Genomic DNA, 18,469 nt, shown 5'->3' with positions numbered 1-18,469 from the left:
GTTAATAATGACAAAAAAAAAATGGCATTGCAGGAAATTTATAGTACATTGCTTTATCGAAAATCAATATAATAGTTTCTAAATTTTAATCCATGTGGAGGTATGGATATAGTTGTCGCAATGCTGTTAACAGGCTAATCTTAATATTATTAATTCAATCTATATCTACCGGTATATATATATAAATGGACGTGTGTGTTTTTATATTTCACTTTTCCGCCAAAACTACACATCGCACATGAATGGTGTTTGTATGTGGTAGTAGCCCCAAGTCTCCATTCGTGCACTATGGTGGTTGCGTCTTGATAGCTATAATGGTGCGGGAGATATAGGGCTGAAAGTGGTTTAAAGTGGTTTTCTATTTCGAATTTTATGTTCGAATTTGTTCGAATTTGAATTCGAACATAAAATTCGAATATTGATTCGATTATAGAACGATTGTAAACGTCCCAAAAACGTTGAAAATAGTTTTTTTTTGACTAGACGTGAACAGGAGACGTTCAGAAATAGAATCGGGACCAGGTCTCTATTAGTCTGGTAACGGGGGACCTAATTCTTCCGTTTTGTGAAAACGAGTAAGATTGGCTATAATGTAATTATCTTAATCTTCACGATTGTTACTTTTTGCCCACAAATAAAAACCCAGCGAAGCGAGTCTTTGCAGCTAGTATTTAAATACTTCTGATTAATTCCACATTTCAAATTTAAATATTCGAATCTGTAAAGATTCTTGATAAGTTTGCAGTTTTTGTTCTTCTTAGAATAAAAATAAATTAAGGATGCAAAATTAATTGCTATAGAACATATCAAACAAGTTATAACATATTAAACGTTCGATTTTTATATTTATCTATTAAACATTTCTACATTTCATCTTGAACCAACACTGATTAACATTGTTTTATGTTTCTTCTTAATTTTGTATCATTCAAAATATAAGATTTCTCATAGGAAAGTTATTAACTCAAAAATGAGCAAAACGTACAATGTACGATAAGTGTTACAAAATGACAATGTGCGTGGCATAACAAATAGTAATTCTTACTTCATATTCAAAAATCATCCAGATATATATTATTTTCTCTTAGTTCATTTGATTCAGGATAATAATGTATGTTATAAACACACTTAAAATTGACAAAATTAGGCTTTTATTTATAGTGAACATCTCACAAGCCGTAAAATCAGGCAACTCTTCTACACACTTAGCGTGAAGGGATATACGAGAAGCCAAACTCTGTAACAAGTGGTTATCGCTGGATACTGAAACCATGTAAAAAGTTTTCGTTATTTCATTCGCAATGTTTGTTACTCGAGATGCTGACACACATATATTTATAAAGTACACAAACGAAATAAAAGCAGTCAAGATAAACTCGATTAACTTATTTATTTTCATAGACGGAGGAACGGCTAAGTATAAATGAAGAATAAATATCAGGTTACTTCCGATATAAACGCTCCAAAAAAATAAAATCCAGGAGTAAATATTTGATAAACTCTTAACGACACATAAAATATAAGTGTACGTTTTTTGCATGGACTGTAATCGTAAAAAAGAAACTTGCCCTTCTTTCGAATAATTTAATAAAGCTTCTAAAGAATTTTCTAATTTTTCACAAATTTCTATAAATAATAAAAATAACCAAAGTATGGGCATTACCTGAAATCTATAGTACATTGCGCTATCGAAAATCAGTATAATAATTTCTACAATACGATTAAATTTAAATCCAAGTGTTTTATATTCCAATCCATCTGCAGGTATTGATATAGTTGTCGCAATGGTGTAAACAAGGAAGCAAATCCAAATAACGATAACTTTAATGTTTAAATATTTATAATTAATTCCACGTTTTAAATTTAAATGTTTGAGTTTATGAAGCTGGTTCAGAAGTTTGCGGATTTTGTTCTTCTTAACATTAAAATGAATTGAGGATGCAAAATTAATTGCTATAAAAAATTCTGAAAAAGCGAATGTTATAATCATATCTGTTGTATTATCCTCTGTTAGAAGATAAATGCAAACTAAAGTGAAATAAATTGTATGCAAGATGCCAATAACAATTGTAAACACTTCGAATAACGTAATACGTCTTGCTGTATAATTTAAACCGCAAAGCTTCATAGAGATCAGCAGTGGATTCCAAGTATCTTGAAATCCTTCGTTGAAATTTGATTGTGAAATAGTACGAATCTTACTTACCGAAAACATTCTCGTTCTCGTAAACTTGTGTATATCTCAAGTTTTATTACGACAGAATTCTTGAAAATTGTCTTAGTTCTTTACACTGGATTGCGCTTTATCGAGGACAAATGTGAAACTCCGACTGAAAAATTAATTTAGCTGTTGTTTTCGAAGTGCACGATAAATGTCGCATTAAAATCAACTTTGTTAATCTATGAAATTAAATTTTAATTTACTTACTTGATAAAATCAATAAAAATTCATTTGCACTATTTACTTTATTCTTGTTTCTGGACGTTCGTGACGAAGAAAATCGATAATTTAATGAACTTCATCATACCGAAAACATTTTCGTTTGCGTAAACTTTTGTTCTTGTCAAGTTTAATTACGACATAGTTCTTAAAAATTTCCTTGTACTGTATACTGNTAAAATTTTTGTCAGTACCGCACGACATTCAGACTTATACCCAAAGTTGTCATTTCATTTTACACCACCTTTACTTTTGCACATTTGTACAGATTCCGAATCTTATTGTAATTAATTGATGTTTAATATTTTTAATATAAGTTGTGAAATCCGAAAATATTCGTTATGTTATAACTACAAGATGTTTCATTAAACTTTTAACCATTCAGGTTATCAGCAGGCTTGGTGGCATGCCCTTCACTGTTTTGGAGCCAAAGTTATTGCTTTCTGTAGTTTTATGTAAATAAATATTTCGTATAAAATACCATGAATCGAATATTTACAAAAGAATCCATCAAAAGTACTTTAAAAACATGAATATTTCTAAAAGTGTACAATCGAAACGTATTAAAACTTAATGTTTTACAGAGAGTTTGGTGGTGTAATAATTTCTACATAAAATAATACTTATGCAAATTAACGATAATAAAGAATATGCTCGTATCTAAGTACATCGATATTAATATAGCGGGTAATGGAACCAACAGCTTAAATCGATTTTAATGAGTCAGGCTTCGTGATTCTTTATTTCCTTTCGTATAAAAGTCACATTACTAAGCAGCACCCATAAGACATATGTACTTGCTATTGTTTTTTGAGTAACATTATTTGTGTCAAAGAACTGAACAGTCTATCAATGAGAAAACTTCTGAATTTAATTTCGTCAGTATTTTTAAAGTAATATAATTTCATTTTTACTAATCTGCATGGTTAATTGTTTTAACTCTCTTACCTTACGCGAATATTTGCGAAAATCTATTAAAGAATAAATATTAAATTTTACATTACAAAATCCATAAGCTAAAATAAAAAATACGTTCAATTATTAATTAATTTTATATTTTAATAAATAATGTTAAAAAATAATGACGTAACACTATCTATTGTAATTTTTTATATGAAGAATGTAATTTAGTTTATTACATATTTGACGCCTCCTTTTATACAAAATAATAACTGCAACAGAAGAAATTTGTTCTGTGCGATTGTTTCTTTCAGATGTAAATACAAGGTACAAATTACGGATTAATACATGTTATATTAATATCATTCTGCTACTGATAATTTAATTTTACAATTAAAATATGATTCTTGTATCTTATTTTGTATAAACACTCTTGAATTGAAAAAAATTTTAAGCAACTTTACACAGTCTTGTTTATTTTTCAGATATTTCCAATAAAACAAACATCACAAAGAGTCACAAAAGTGTCTTTTGTTTTAAGTCTTTCTCTTCCAAATCTTCTCTCAATCGTCACAACCAAACTCACAGTGGAGAGAACATATTCGCATGTGATATATGTAAAAAATGTTTTGCAAGTAAATTTGAGATGACATCTCATCGTAGAATTCATACAGCAGAAAAACTTTACCAGTGCATTGTATGTGATAAACGTTTTGCTCAAAAATCTACTTTGTCTACACATCTCAGAACGCACACAGGAGAGAAGCCATTTGAATGTGACATATGTAAAAAATGTTTTGCAAGGAAATTTCCAATGACATGTCATCGTAGAATTCATACAGGAGAAAAACCTTACCAGTGCAATGTATGTGATAAACGTTTTGCTCAAAAATCTGCTTTGTCTGTACATCATAGAAAGCACACTGGAGAGAAGCCATTCAAATGTAATGTATGTGATAAGAGTTTTTCTATAAATAGCAATCTTTCTGTTCATCTCAGAACGCACACAGGAGAGAAGCCATTCGAATGTGATATATGTAAAAAAGGTTTTGTAACAAAAATGGAAATGACCCGTCATCGTAGATCTCACACAGGAGAGAAACCTTATCAGTGTAATATATGTGATAAATTTTTTTCACGTAAAAGTTTTTTGTCTGTTCATTGCAGAAAGCATACAGAAGAAAAGCGTTATAACTGTGACATATGTCACCGAACATTTAAATATTACTCAGGTTGTCATAAACACAAAAAAAATACATACCGTATTAGAAAAATTTACGTGTTGTTTATGCGGCACTTCTTTTGCTCAAGAAGATAAAATGGTTAATCATGTTTGGCTGCATATTAATTCAGGTTGTCCAAAATGTAACTGCCAGTTCTCATGTGAACGAAGCTTTTTAGCTCACGTTCTTCAACATTCTAAAGAAACACCGCGACTGTGCGAAACTTGCCTTAACCCTTTTGCTCGGATTTCTGCGTTTAAGTTGTATAACACTATTCTATTTTTTCCGGAAAATGCATCTTACTGCACGGATTGTGGATCAAAAAATTAATTGTATAATATGTAGAAAGTTTATTTTGCGTGTTGTTCCATGGTATGCTATTTAGTCGTATTTGCGTGAAATTATCGCTGTCAACACGAACAAAGAATATCCATTTCGAAAAATTTTAACTTTTATCTTTCAGCAGACAGCTAAGATTTTAATGTAACTTTCTTTGTCTTCTTGAAATATCATGCATTATAGTTGAACATTGTATTTGAACCAGAAGTTTTATGTAAAATATTACATATAAAATTCTAAAATAATGATTAATAAATGTATTTAAAAAGTGAAATTTAGAGCAACGATTAATATTTAATCACTCTAACACACTAAAAAATTAAATATCTTGAATTACACCACCAAAATAAACCTAATAATGTTTTATTAAACATAGTCAACACCAGATCGAAAACATTAGCTTAATTACTGTGTACCTCAAAAGTGTGAGAACCGTCGCGGTATGACAACGTCGTATTTTCATGCATTAGGCTTTAAGTTGGACGGACTTGCCCACTTGTAAGTAATGGCTTAAATTTTTAGTTTATTTCATGCGAACGGAACTAACTTTTTTCGGGTCTGGTCGAGTGTAGTAGGGAGGAGTGCCATCGGTAAGGTGACAGGCGATATAGAAGTAAAAGAGGTTACCAATTTAACTAAGAAACAACAATTTATAAGTTATCTATATAGATGGTACAATAACTATTATCGAGGGAAAATTCTGAGTCCCTAAGCGCGAAGGGGGCGAGAGAGAGTTTACAGAAGTTGTCTTTATACCTCTTTATGTATTTAGATATCATGGCGAAAATCAGGTAATCCACCGAGTTGTCGAAAATAGAATCAGGGCACAAAGTTATAGAAAAATCCTGTTACTGGCACTACTATTGTCGATGGGCGACTCCTTTGGAGGAGGGGAGAGAAGTGGCTTTTATCGTTTCACGGTCATGTGACTAATTAGCTGCGAGGTAAAAGGTGTGCGATAAAATCAAAGTTGTCCACACAACCCAAATAAAATGACGAAATTGTCTGTTAACTATAAACGTTTAAGTTCGTAGTATGGGAATATTGTCGAGATGGGCGAATGTTTAATTTAAAAAGAAAAGAAAAGTAGAAATTTCTCCCTCATTCAAATTGTTTTTGTCTATTTTCTAGGGGAAAAATCAGTAAAAATTGTGGATTTGACAGAAGCATAAAACAAAGACGAAGTAACAACTGAATTAACGATTATCAGACAATTGCTCATATTACGTAAGTTAGACGATCTACATATCTTAATAACTTTGTTAGTTTTTATGCAAGTGTTAGGTTATAGTAAACTAAAGCTAGTGTAGATATCGCCGTCTCTGTATGAACTGGCAAAAGCGGTGTAAGATTACTCGGGACAAAAAGAGACCTGTTGTTCAGTTAGCCGCCTAGTTATAGACGTGTGAACAACTACATGTACAGTCAGAGATTAAAAGAAAGCTTAACTATAAGTTAAAGGACTGCCTTATCATTGTTCTAACAATAAGTATTCCTTTTAAAAATCTGAGTGTGAAAGTTATATTTTCCATTACACTTAAATACTACACCACTACATGTGTTGCGAAACTACTCGTACTATATCATTTCTAAACCTCCATTTATCATGTTTAGAAAATGTACTTCTATTACGACATATAACGACTTTATATTTTGAACGATTTTAACTCTTATTATTTTTTAATAAATAATTATTTAAACTATTAATATCTCTTTGATACCTTTAACACAATCGGCAATCAAAACAATATCATCTGAATACGCCAATATTTTGAACACTATTACTGATTATATTTATATTTTAATTAGAATTATTTATCAATTCAATTAAATAATTTAAATACAATATGAACAAAACAGGACTAAAACACAACACTTGTAGCTGTAAAAGAAAAATGAGAGCAAAATCGCCCCCATTTGATTCTTTATATGATTCTGCATGCAAAGAAACAAATTTAAAACTCAGACGATGTCTTTTCTTTTTAATAAATTTTTATCGACAGTTTCACAGGTCGAATACAAAAAAGCATATATTATACGTCTTAAGACGCTTTACGTTTTAGTAACAAGAATATGCAAAATGAAAAAATTATCTACAGTAGAATATTTCTATCGATAACCAGCTTATTTTTTATATAAAATATCATGTAAATTTAACTAAGTTAGTTGCCTAAAACACAGCATTCTAGAAAAAAAATTTTGAAGAACAAGTTAGTAAGAAAATTCTTTTGTAATTACTAAGAATCAATTTGGGCCAATTTATATACTAGACACAAAAGGGAACTCCCCCAATTTTTGGGTACTACGCCAGTGTTCAAAATTTTGTCAAAACTTTTAAATAATAATATAAAAAAACGGTATATATTTTTATAAATTCCTGAGGGAATACTATTAACATCAGGCGCAAAATCAAGTTTTACTTTACTTAAAGTGTAATTACCTCTTCCTAGATCGCGTGTTTTTCTAACTATATTTTGTTTGCTTTGCATCTCACAGACACCTTTTTTTTTTTTATCCTAAAATTGTAAAATTTTTGGCCTCCCTTCAAAAATTATTATTACATCTTTGTTTTCTATATTTTTACTACTTTTAAACAGTGTAAAATATTTTTATGTTGAAACAAATGCTTTATTTGTGTCGAATTCAATGTAATTTGATACGAAAAATTCAAATAATAAATATATCAAATGTAAATTTTTTGTAATATATCTCCCGTTCTACCGATTGCCATTTGGTTTGTTTGTAAATGGGGAAGAAATATGACTCTTTTAAGTGAAGTCAGTAGAAATTTCGTACTGCTGTGAGAAAATTTGTCAACAGACCCCGCATTACTCTTACCACAAAAGTCAATAAACGTTAGTTGTTTTATGACTCTATAATCAAATGCTTTTTTCTGAGTTGTAAATTGACCAATTGACAAAGTTTTTATTTCGTTTTCTTACAAGAATGTTTTCTTCGAAATTTAACAAATAGTTTTGTTAGATCTTTATATATTTATTTCATTTTCACTTTTTAATGTAATATAGTCGTGTGTTAAGCTTAAATCGTACACCTAATATCAAAATTGACATCGCTCAAAATATTATACAGACTATTAAAATTCTATGCTGACAGTTTAGATATAAATGTTTTCTTTGTATAAAATGAAGCAAATCAAAAAATAAAAAGGGAACCATGAAAAATTCGGCAATTTACGACAAGATGTCAAATGCGTAAATTTGTTTATTTATAACTAAAAATATTCTTAAAATTTCATAAAAAAATGCATTTGCGACAATACCCTAAATTAAATTGTTACACAACAAACAAATATTCTACAATTACCGCAAATTTTATTAGCCAAACTAATTAATATATTTTTTGTCACTATTATTTGTCGCGAGCAACAACGCGATTTTTCGCAGAGTATAATGAGACTTTGCTGAGTGTAATAATAATCTCAACTTCTTTCTAAGATATATCAAAAAACATTGTAATCTAATATAGCAATATATTCATTGCAAGCAATATATAACTGCTTCATATAGAGATCAAAAACACTTATAATTGTTTACTAGACTCATTGCCTAAACTTATAAATTATGTAAAAAGATAATTAAAATAAAAAATACATATGTAAACAAAGCACAAAAGCATACACGAATGAATAGGTTTCTTCGACCCAAATTGTCTGCTAGCCACGGCAGAGTATAAATATTTCATTTGAATTTTACATAAACATGTGTACCACCCTGACTAAGGAGGTATATGTTATATAAAATTCCTATCGATATAAATACAGCGCGTGTTCTGTGAGACCTAGGCGCAATGCGGTTTCACATTATAATTATTGACTACCTATTCGAGAACTTATTCAGCGAGGATTTATTTCAGATAGTACAGTTGTAGAATTACAACAATTGAATTGCTTATCCGATTTAAAATTGACTGTACTGAACATTTGAGATAGACCAGACAAAAATAGTTTTACTGAATTCAAAGCAAAATTTCCTTTATCCGCCTACTTAAAAATTGAATCATGTTTATTAAATACATATACAGTGAAATCCTCAGTTATAGAAGTCATGATTAACCAAGGTTTTGCGTGATATGTGTTTTATAGTGTGAATTATAAAAAAACATTTAATTAATAGAATAAGTTATCAAATTACTTCAGATTAAAAATTATTTATTAATGTATAAAATAACAGCATAAGTAAATAACAAAGTGATTTAATTTTAGAAAGAACAGAAACAATTCAATATGATTTTATTCAACACAAAAGCTTACAAATGCACTTAAATGTTAAGATTTTATTAATAATATTATTTTGTAATGATAAAGCGTTTCACTAGCAAACTGTATCCTTATTTTATAAGATCAAAATTAAAAATATATACATTAAATTAATTAAAAGATTTAATTGACATTAAAGTGTATCAGAGAAGAAGTATTCTGAAATTACAGCATAAGCTATAATATAATGTATTTATTTACACTGTACTGCTAAATTAATTAATGTATATTTAAGAAATAACAATATATGCGTAAAAATATATTAGTTATAAATTCTATTACTGTATAAAAACATTATTTACATTTCTAAATTATTTAATATTCACGAATATGCAGGATAATTTTATGCAATTATAAAAATTTATTTTTGTATGTATTTGTGATTCAGTTAATATGAAATTTTTTACAACTAACGGACGTATTACTAAAATGAAGTTACACCATAACATTTAGTGGTATCAAATACATCTAAAATATGTTAATAATGACAAAAAAATGGCATTGCAGGAAATTTATAGTACATTGCTTTATCGAAAATCAATATAATAGTTTCTAAATTTTAATCCATGTGGAGGTATGGATATAGTTGTCGCAATGCTGTTAACAGGCTAATCTTAATATTATTAATTCAATCTATATCTACCGGTATATATATATAAATGGACGTGTGTGTTCTTATATTTCACTTTTCCGCCAAAACTACACATCGCACATGAATGGTGTTTGTATGTAATAGTAGCCCCAAGTCTCCATTCGTGCACTATGGTGGTTGCGTCTTGATAGCTATAATGGTGCGGGAGATATAGGGCTGAAAGTGGTTTAAAGTGGTTTTCTATTTCGAATTTTATGTTCGAATTTGTTCGAATTTGAATTCGAACATAAAATTCGAATATTGATTCGATTATAGAACGATTGTAAACGTCCCAAAAACGTTGAAAATAGTTTTTTTTTGACTAGACGTGAACAGGAGACGTTCAGAAATAGAATCGGGACCAGGTCTCTATTAGTCTGGTAACGGGGGACCTAATTCTTCCGTTTTGTGAAAACGAGTAAGATTGGCTATAATGTAATTATCTTAATCTTCACGATTGTTACTTTTTGCCCACAAATAAAAACCCAGCGAAGCGAGTCTTTGCAGCTAGTATTTAAATACTTCTGATTAATTCCACATTTCAAATTTAAATATTCGAATCTGTAAAGATTCTTGATAAGTTTGCAGTTTTTGTTCTTCTTAGAATAAAAATAAATTAAGGATGCAAAATTAATTGCTATAGAACATATTAAACAAGTTATAACATATTAAACGTTCGATTTTTATATTTATCTATTAAACATTTCTACATTTCATCTTGAACCAACACTGATTAACATTGTTTTATGTTTCTTCTTAATTTTGTATCATTCAAAATATAAGATTTCTCATAGGAAAGTTATTAACTCAAAAATGAGCAAAACGTACAATGTACGATAAGTGTTACAAAATGACAATGTGCGTGGCATAACAAATAGTAATTCTTACTTCATATTCAAAAATCATCCAGATATATATTATTTTCTCTTAGTTCATTTGATTCAGGATAATAATGTATGTTATAAACACACTTAAAATTGACAAAATTAGGCTTTTATTTATAGTGAACATCTCACAAGCCGTAAAATCAGGCAAATCTTCTACACACTTAGAGTGAAGGGATATACGAGAACCCAAACTCTGTAACAAGTGGTTATCGCTGGATACTGAAACCATGTAAAAAGTTTTCGTTATTTCATTCGCAATGTTTGTTACTCGAGATGCTGACACACATATATTTATAAAGTACACAAACGAAATAAAAGCAGTCAAGATAAACTCGATTAACTTATTTATTTTCATAGACGGAGGAACGGCTAAGTATAAATGAAGAATAAATATCAGGTTACTTCCGATATAAACGCTCCAAAAAAATAAAATCCAGGAGTAAATATTTGATAAACTCTTAACGACACATAAAATATAAGTGTACGTTTTTTGCATGGACTGTAATCGTAAAAAAGAAACTTGCCCTTCTTTCGAATAATTTAATAAAGCTTCTAAAGAATTTTCTAATTTTTCACAAATTTCTATAAATAATAAAAATAACCAAAGTATGGGCATTACCTGAAATCTATAGTACATTGCGCTATCGAAAATCAGTATAATAATTTCTACAATACGATTAAATTTAAATCCAAGTGTTTTATATTCCAATCCATCTGCAGGTATTGATATAGTTGTCGCAATGGTGTAAACAAGGAAGCAAATCCAAATAACGATAACTTTAATGTTTAAATATTTATAATTAATTCCACGTTTTAAATTTAAATGTTTGAGTTTATGAAGCTGGTTCAGAAGTTTGCGGATTTTGTTCTTCTTAACATTAAAATGAATTGAGGATGCAAAATTAATTGCTATAAAAAATTCTGAAAAAGCGAATGTTATAATCATATCTGTTGTATTATCCTCTGTTAGAAGATAAATGCAAACTAAAGTGAAATAAATTGTATGCAAGATGCCAATAACAATTGTAAACACTTCGAATAACGTAATACGTCTTGCTGTATAATTTAAACCGCAAAGCTTCATAGAGATCAGCAGTGGATTCCAAGTATCTTGAAATCCTTCGTTGAAATTTGATTGTGAAATAGTACGAATCTTACTTACCGAAAACATTCTCGTTCTCGTAAACTTGTGTATATCTCAAGTTTTATTACGACAGAATTCTTGAAAATTGTCTTAGTTCTTTACACTGGATTGCGCTTTATCGAGGACAAATGTGAAACTCCGACTGAAAAATTAATTTAGCTGTTGTTTTCGAAGTGCACGATAAATGTCGCATTAAAATCAACTTTGTTAATCTATGAAATTAAATTTTAATTTACTTACTTGATAAAATCAATAAAAATTCATTTGCACTATTTACTTTATTCTTGTTTCTGGACGTTCGTGACGAAGAAAATCGATAATTTAATGAACTTCATCATACCGAAAACATTTTCCTTTGGCGTAAACTTTTGTTCTTGTCAAGTTTAATTACGACATAGTTCTTAAAAATTTCCTTGTACTGTATACTGGATCGCGCTTTATCGAAGACAAATATGCAACTCCGACTGAAAAATTAATGTAGGTCTTGTATTCGAAGTGCACATTAATGTCGCATTAAAACCAACTTTGTTAATGTATGAAATACAATTTTAATTTTATTATTTGATAAAATCAATGAAAATTAATTTGTACTATTTACTTTATGCTCGTTTCTGGAAGTTCGTGACAAAGAAAATCTATAATTTAATCAACTTCATCATTATAGGAACACATTATTCAAGTACATCATCTAATATATAATCGAGACGAGTTAATAATGATAATGATAAAAATAATAATAATAATAATAAGCGCAGAGCCCAAATGGTTAGGAGTTGAAAGTTGAAATTTGGTACAGAGTTAGGGTACGTCACGAAAACGCACACTAAGAAGGGATTTTTTGAAATTTTCCCCACGGGCAGAGGGACAGCATTAAGGCTTAACACTTCCATTGTTTATGGAAGTGTTAAGTAACAATGGAAGTATTAAGTAACAATGGAAATGTCAACAATGTAAGTGTTACGTAACAATGGAAATGTCAACAATGGAAGTGTTACGTAACAATGAAATTGTTAAGAGAAAGCGACGTGCAAGACACAGATGCAAATTTTTCGTTTTTGCGGGAAATCGAACATATTTTTAGACCCATCTAAAAATTCTCTAATTAGTCTGGAAAAAAGGGGACCCAATTCTTGCATTCTGTGAAAACGGATAAGGTTGACTATAACGTAATAATGTTAATCTTCCCTATCGTTACTTTTGCCCGTGCAATAACTGGCCTATCTGCTAGTATTTATATACTTTGGTTAAATTTTAATTACAACGCCTTAAATGCATTTAAATGTCATTCCTTTAATTCTTAATATTTATTATCTAAAATAAAACTTAATATACGTGGTATCTGCTGAGAACAACTCTAGAATGAAACTATAAGAAACTCTACAACTGAATAAATCTTGTTATTATTAAATAAAAATAATCTGCAAGTATTTTAGATTACTAAAAACATTATAAATATTATTAAAAATTATTAATTTGCCCTTTTCTTTGTCTACCTTTTAATTCGTGTCATCTTTCTAAACTTTCTGACATTTAAAAAACACAACCCAATGTTTTGGAAAAGCATAATTTTATTATCAATGTTAAAATTGTTACTTAAAAATCTGTATTGTGCGCTATATGTCAGCATGCAATATTGCTGTATAAATACTTCTCATACTGCAGTAATGCTGATTATATTATTGTTGTAGATTTTTGATAGGTAGAAATAGAAGTAAAGCAGAATAATATTTTTAATTCGTTCACCTGCTCCATTAGAAAACAAAATCCATCATTTAAAAAGAGAGATGTCTTTCTTTAACCCGATTATAACGTCATTGGATGTAATGACAACCCGAATATAACGTCTTTATTGACGTGGCTAAAATCTATACATGGCACGTCCTACCTTGTCCACGTCGAACTCGACCACGTGTTCTGCCGGTAAAAATTAACTGCGAAATGATCCAGGCAAATAATTTACTTAATTTGAATCGGCTACGCGATATTTACAATAGTGTCGTGGTATAATATAAATCCAAGATCGGCGCGGCTGTCGAATCGAAAGGTTAACTAAATAAAGTAAAAAGATGTCTCTCCTCGTTAGAGTTTAAGAGCAAAGGGAGGTCAAAGGCGAAGGTCCCTCTGCCTTACACGCCTAATTTTTATCGGTCCCACAATTTTACTATACTAGATAATGTTAAAAAACCTACTTCTAACGACATAAACCGTTTTCGTCATATTTGAAAAACTCCCAAATTTACAAAATTAGATTACAAATTTTATTTAACATAGCAGAAACTGTGTGTTCGGTCCTAAGGTCAGAGTTCACTTCTTAGAATGACTGCGGGTAGTACTCTCACCACATTACTTCGGTGGGGTGAGGTGCCTGTATCGCCTGTTTGTAGGAGAGGGTTGCCATTTTGGATTTTATTTTGACTCGATTCTCGGTTTCCTGACTACCTACGAGTCTGGATTTTTTTATGCGCAAATGATTTGGACTCCTAATAATCTGTGCCAAATATTAACTCGCGACATGTACTCCTTCATATTTCTATGCTGGTAGTATAAAACGTGAGTACGATTTTATAACAAGACATAGTCTTGTCAATAATTAAAAAGCATTTATATAAATGAAATATTTTCTATATACATTTACGTTTACGAACTTTTACGCTGTTTTCTAATTTGTTTACTTTTGATAATTGAATGTAATAGGAAATCGAAGCTTTAGGCCAGGAACAGACATGCGTGAAATTCGGCTTAAAATCTAGCATAAAACAGAAAACGTAAAAATTTTTTTGAAATTTTGGCTGAAACAGAACTGAGAATAGAGTAGAGCATGTCTCTACTTTTTACGCTGAAAAATTTTTACGCCAAAATTCCTCCAATAAAGAGACGTATTTTCTGTGACATCAAAGTAGACACGTGGTTTTTATTCTAACAATGGCGGCTATGAGGGTTAACCCTAAAATTGTGACAGTCTCGAAAGAACGAAAAATAAATGAAATAGAGGAGTTTATCGAATCCGTTCGACCACATCAGTGTCATGTATAAAGACACTGTATTTAAACAACGTTTATGGATGGCTATAGGTGCAAAATTTCAAATAACAGGTAAGTCTAGTAGAATCGATATATAGGCTTAGTATTTAGATCACACGTTCTTTATTTTAATTCGGAATACGTCTATTAATTTAAATTTTCTATATTATAGCAGAGGAAATGGAGAAAAATGGAAGATACGAAAGGATAGATAGCCTATATGAGAGGAAATAATTAATAAAATTAGCACTGTTGGTGGCAGTGGTCTTTCTATTCGGCCAGAATTTTTACGTATGTGTGTTCTGGCATAAAAGCGTAAAACAGAAACTGAACTGAAAACTGATTTCTGATTCAGTTTTCTGCCACACGATTTTACGCATGTGTGTTCCTGGCCTTACTTCCTTTTCAGTCATATAGCCAAGCAAGCCAATAATGTAATCTATTCGGATCAGGTAAATAACGCAATAAAAAGCATAAGCAATCTGCCAAGACAAACTTATTCTGTCAGAAATATCGCTAGTTAGGTGTTCAACACATAAAGGAAACCCGTAAAAACTCGTGCCCCGTAAATCAAGTGCGAAACACGACTAGCTCTATATGTTTGGCAGCGCCTTTCCACCTACTTTCAACTGATTGTTAATAAAAAATAAACCAATTTGTTACTGTATTATAATTCANTTTTAAATAATAATATAAAAAAACGGTATATATTTTTATAAATTCCTGAGGGAATACTATTAACATCAGGCGCAAAATCAAGTTTTACTTTACTTAAAGTGTAATTACCTCTTCCTAGATCGCGTGTTTTTCTAACTATATTTTGTTTGCTTTGCATCTCACAGACACCTTTTTTTTTTTTTATCCTAAAATTGTAAAATTTTTGGCCTCCCTTCAAAAATTATTATTACATCTTTGTTTTCTATATTTTTACTACTTTTAAACAGTGTAAAATATTTTTATGTTGAAACAAATGCTTTATTTGTGTCGAATTCAATGTAATTTGATACGAAAAATTCAAATAATAAATATATCAAATGTAAATTTTTTGTAATATATCTCCCGTTCTACCGATTGCCATTTGGTTTGTTTGTAAATGGGGAAGAAATATGACTCTTTTAAGTGAAGTCAGTAGAAATTTCGTACTTCTGTGAGAAAATTTGTCAACAGACTCCGCATTACTCTTACCACAAAAGTCAATAAACGTTAGTTGTTTTATGACTCTATAATCAAATGCTTTTTTCTGAGTTGTAAATTGACCAATTGACAAAGTTTTTATTTCGTTTTCTTACAAGAATGTTTTCTTCGAAATTTAACAAATAGTTTTGTTAGATCTTTATATATTTATTTCATTTTCACTTTTTAATGTAATATAGTCGTGTGTTAAGCTTAAATCGTACACCTAATATCAAAATTGACATCGCTCAAAATATTATACAGACTATTAAAATTCTATGCTGACAGTTTAGATATAAATGTTTTCTTTGTATAAAATGAAGCAAATCAAAAAATAAAAAGGGAACCATGAAAAATTCGGCAATTTACGACAAGATGTCAAATGCGTAAATTTGTTTATTTATAACTAAAAATATTCTTAAAATTTCATAAAAAAATGCATTTGCGACAATACCCTAAATTAAATTGTTACACAACAAACAAATATTCTACAATTACCGCAAATTTTATTAGCGAAACTAATTTATATATTTTTTGTCGCTGTTATTGGTCGCGAGCAACAACGCGATTTTTCGCAGAGTATAATTAGACTTTGCTGAGTGTAATAATAATCTCAACTTCTTTCTAAGATATATCAAAAAACATTGTAATCTAATATAGCAATATATTCATTGCAAGCAATATATAACTGCTTCATATAGAGATCAAAAACACTTATAATTGTTTACTAGACTCATTGCCTAAACTTATAAATTATGTAAAAAAATAATTCAAATAAAAAATACATATGTAAACAAAGCACAAACGCATACACGAATGAATAGGTTTCTTCGACCCAAATTGTCTGCTAGCCACGGCAGAGTATAAATATCTAATTTGAATTTTACATAAACATGTGTACCACCCTGACTAAGGAGGTATATGTTATATAAAATTCCTATCGATATAAATACAGCACGTGTTCTGTGAGACCTAGGCGCAATGCGGTTTCACATTTTAATTACAGACTACCTATTCGAGAACTTATTCAGCGAGGATTTATTTCAGATAGCACAGTTGTAGAATTACAACAATTGAATTGCTTATCCGATTTAAAACTGACTGTACTGAAAATTTGAGATAGAACAGACAGAAATAGTTTTACTGAATTCAAAGCAAGATTTCCTTTATCCGCCTACGTAAAAATTGAATCATGTTTATTAAATACATATACAGTGAAATCCTCAGTTATAGAAGTCATGATTAACCAAGGTTTTGCGTGATATGTGTTTTATAGTGTGAATTATAAAAAAACATTTAATTAATAGAATAAGTTATCAAATTACTTCAGATTAAAAATTATTTATTAATGTATAAAATAACAGCATAAGTAAATAACAAAGTGATTTAATTTTAGAAAGAACAGAAACAATTCAATATGATTTTATTCAACACAAAAGCTTACAAATGCACTTAAATGTTAAGATTTTATTAATAATATTATTTTGTAATGATAAAGCGTTTCACTAGCAAACTGTATCCTTATTTTATAAGATCAAAATTAAAAATATATACATTAAATTAATTAAAAGATTTAATTGACATTAAAGTGTATCAGAGAAGAAGTATTCTGAAATTACAGCATAAGCTATAATATAATGTATTTATTTACACTGTACTGCTAAATTAATTAATGTATATTTAAGAAATAACAATATATGCGTAAAAATATATTAGTTATAAATTCTATTACTGTATAAAAACATTATTTACATTTCTAAATTATTTAATATTCACGAATATGCAGGATAATTTTATGCAATTATAAAAATTTATTTTTGTATGTATTTGTGATTCAGTTAATATGAAATTTTTTACAACTAACGGACGTATTACTAAAATGAAGTTACACCATAACATTTAGTGGTATCAAATACATCTAAAATATGTTAATAATGACAAAAAAAAAATGGCATTGCAGGAAATTTATAGTACATTGCTTTATCGAAAATCAATATAATAGTTTCTAAATTTTAATCCATGTGGAGGTATGGATATAGTTGTCGCAATGCTGTTAACAGGCTAATCTTAATATTATTAATTCAATCTATATCTACCGGTATATATATATAAATGGACGTGTGTGTTCTTATATTTCACTTTTCCGCCAAAACTACACATCGCACATGAATGGTGTTTGTATGTGGTAGTAGCCCCAAGTCTCCATTCGTGCACTATGGTGGTTGCGTCTCGATAGCTATAAGGGTGCGGGAGATATAGGGCTGAAAGTGGTTTAAAGTGGTTTTCTATTTCGAATTTTATGTTCGAATTTGTTCGAATTTGAATTCGAACATAAAATTCGAATATTGATTCGATTATAGAACGATTGTAAACGTCCCAAAAACGTTGAAAATAGTTTTTTTTTGACTAGACGTGAACAGGAGACGTTCAGAAATA

The 18,469-nt window shown here is 29.5% G+C and overlaps 1 protein-coding gene across 1 annotated transcript in view; it reads left to right on the top strand.

Annotated features, from left to right (window-relative positions):
• The window catches only part of LOC111635656 (zinc finger protein 271-like), a 51,242-nt gene that overhangs the window by 6,929 nt on the left and 25,844 nt on the right, over nt 1-18,469 (top strand). The window contains 2 exon segments of the mRNA XM_023380680.1: nt 3,826-4,555; nt 4,557-4,890. Coding sequence (XP_023236448.1) covers nt 3,826-4,555; nt 4,557-4,890 — 1,064 coding nt within the window.

This window comes from Centruroides sculpturatus, unplaced genomic scaffold (genome assembly GCF_000671375.1).
Source record: "Centruroides sculpturatus isolate CEXI.00-Female unplaced genomic scaffold, Cexi_2.0 scaffold797, whole genome shotgun sequence".
Taxonomy (NCBI): domain Eukaryota; kingdom Metazoa; phylum Arthropoda; class Arachnida; order Scorpiones; family Buthidae; genus Centruroides; species Centruroides sculpturatus.
Note: the sequence above shows the minus strand (reverse complement) of the source record. Positions and strands in the feature narration are given on the sequence as shown.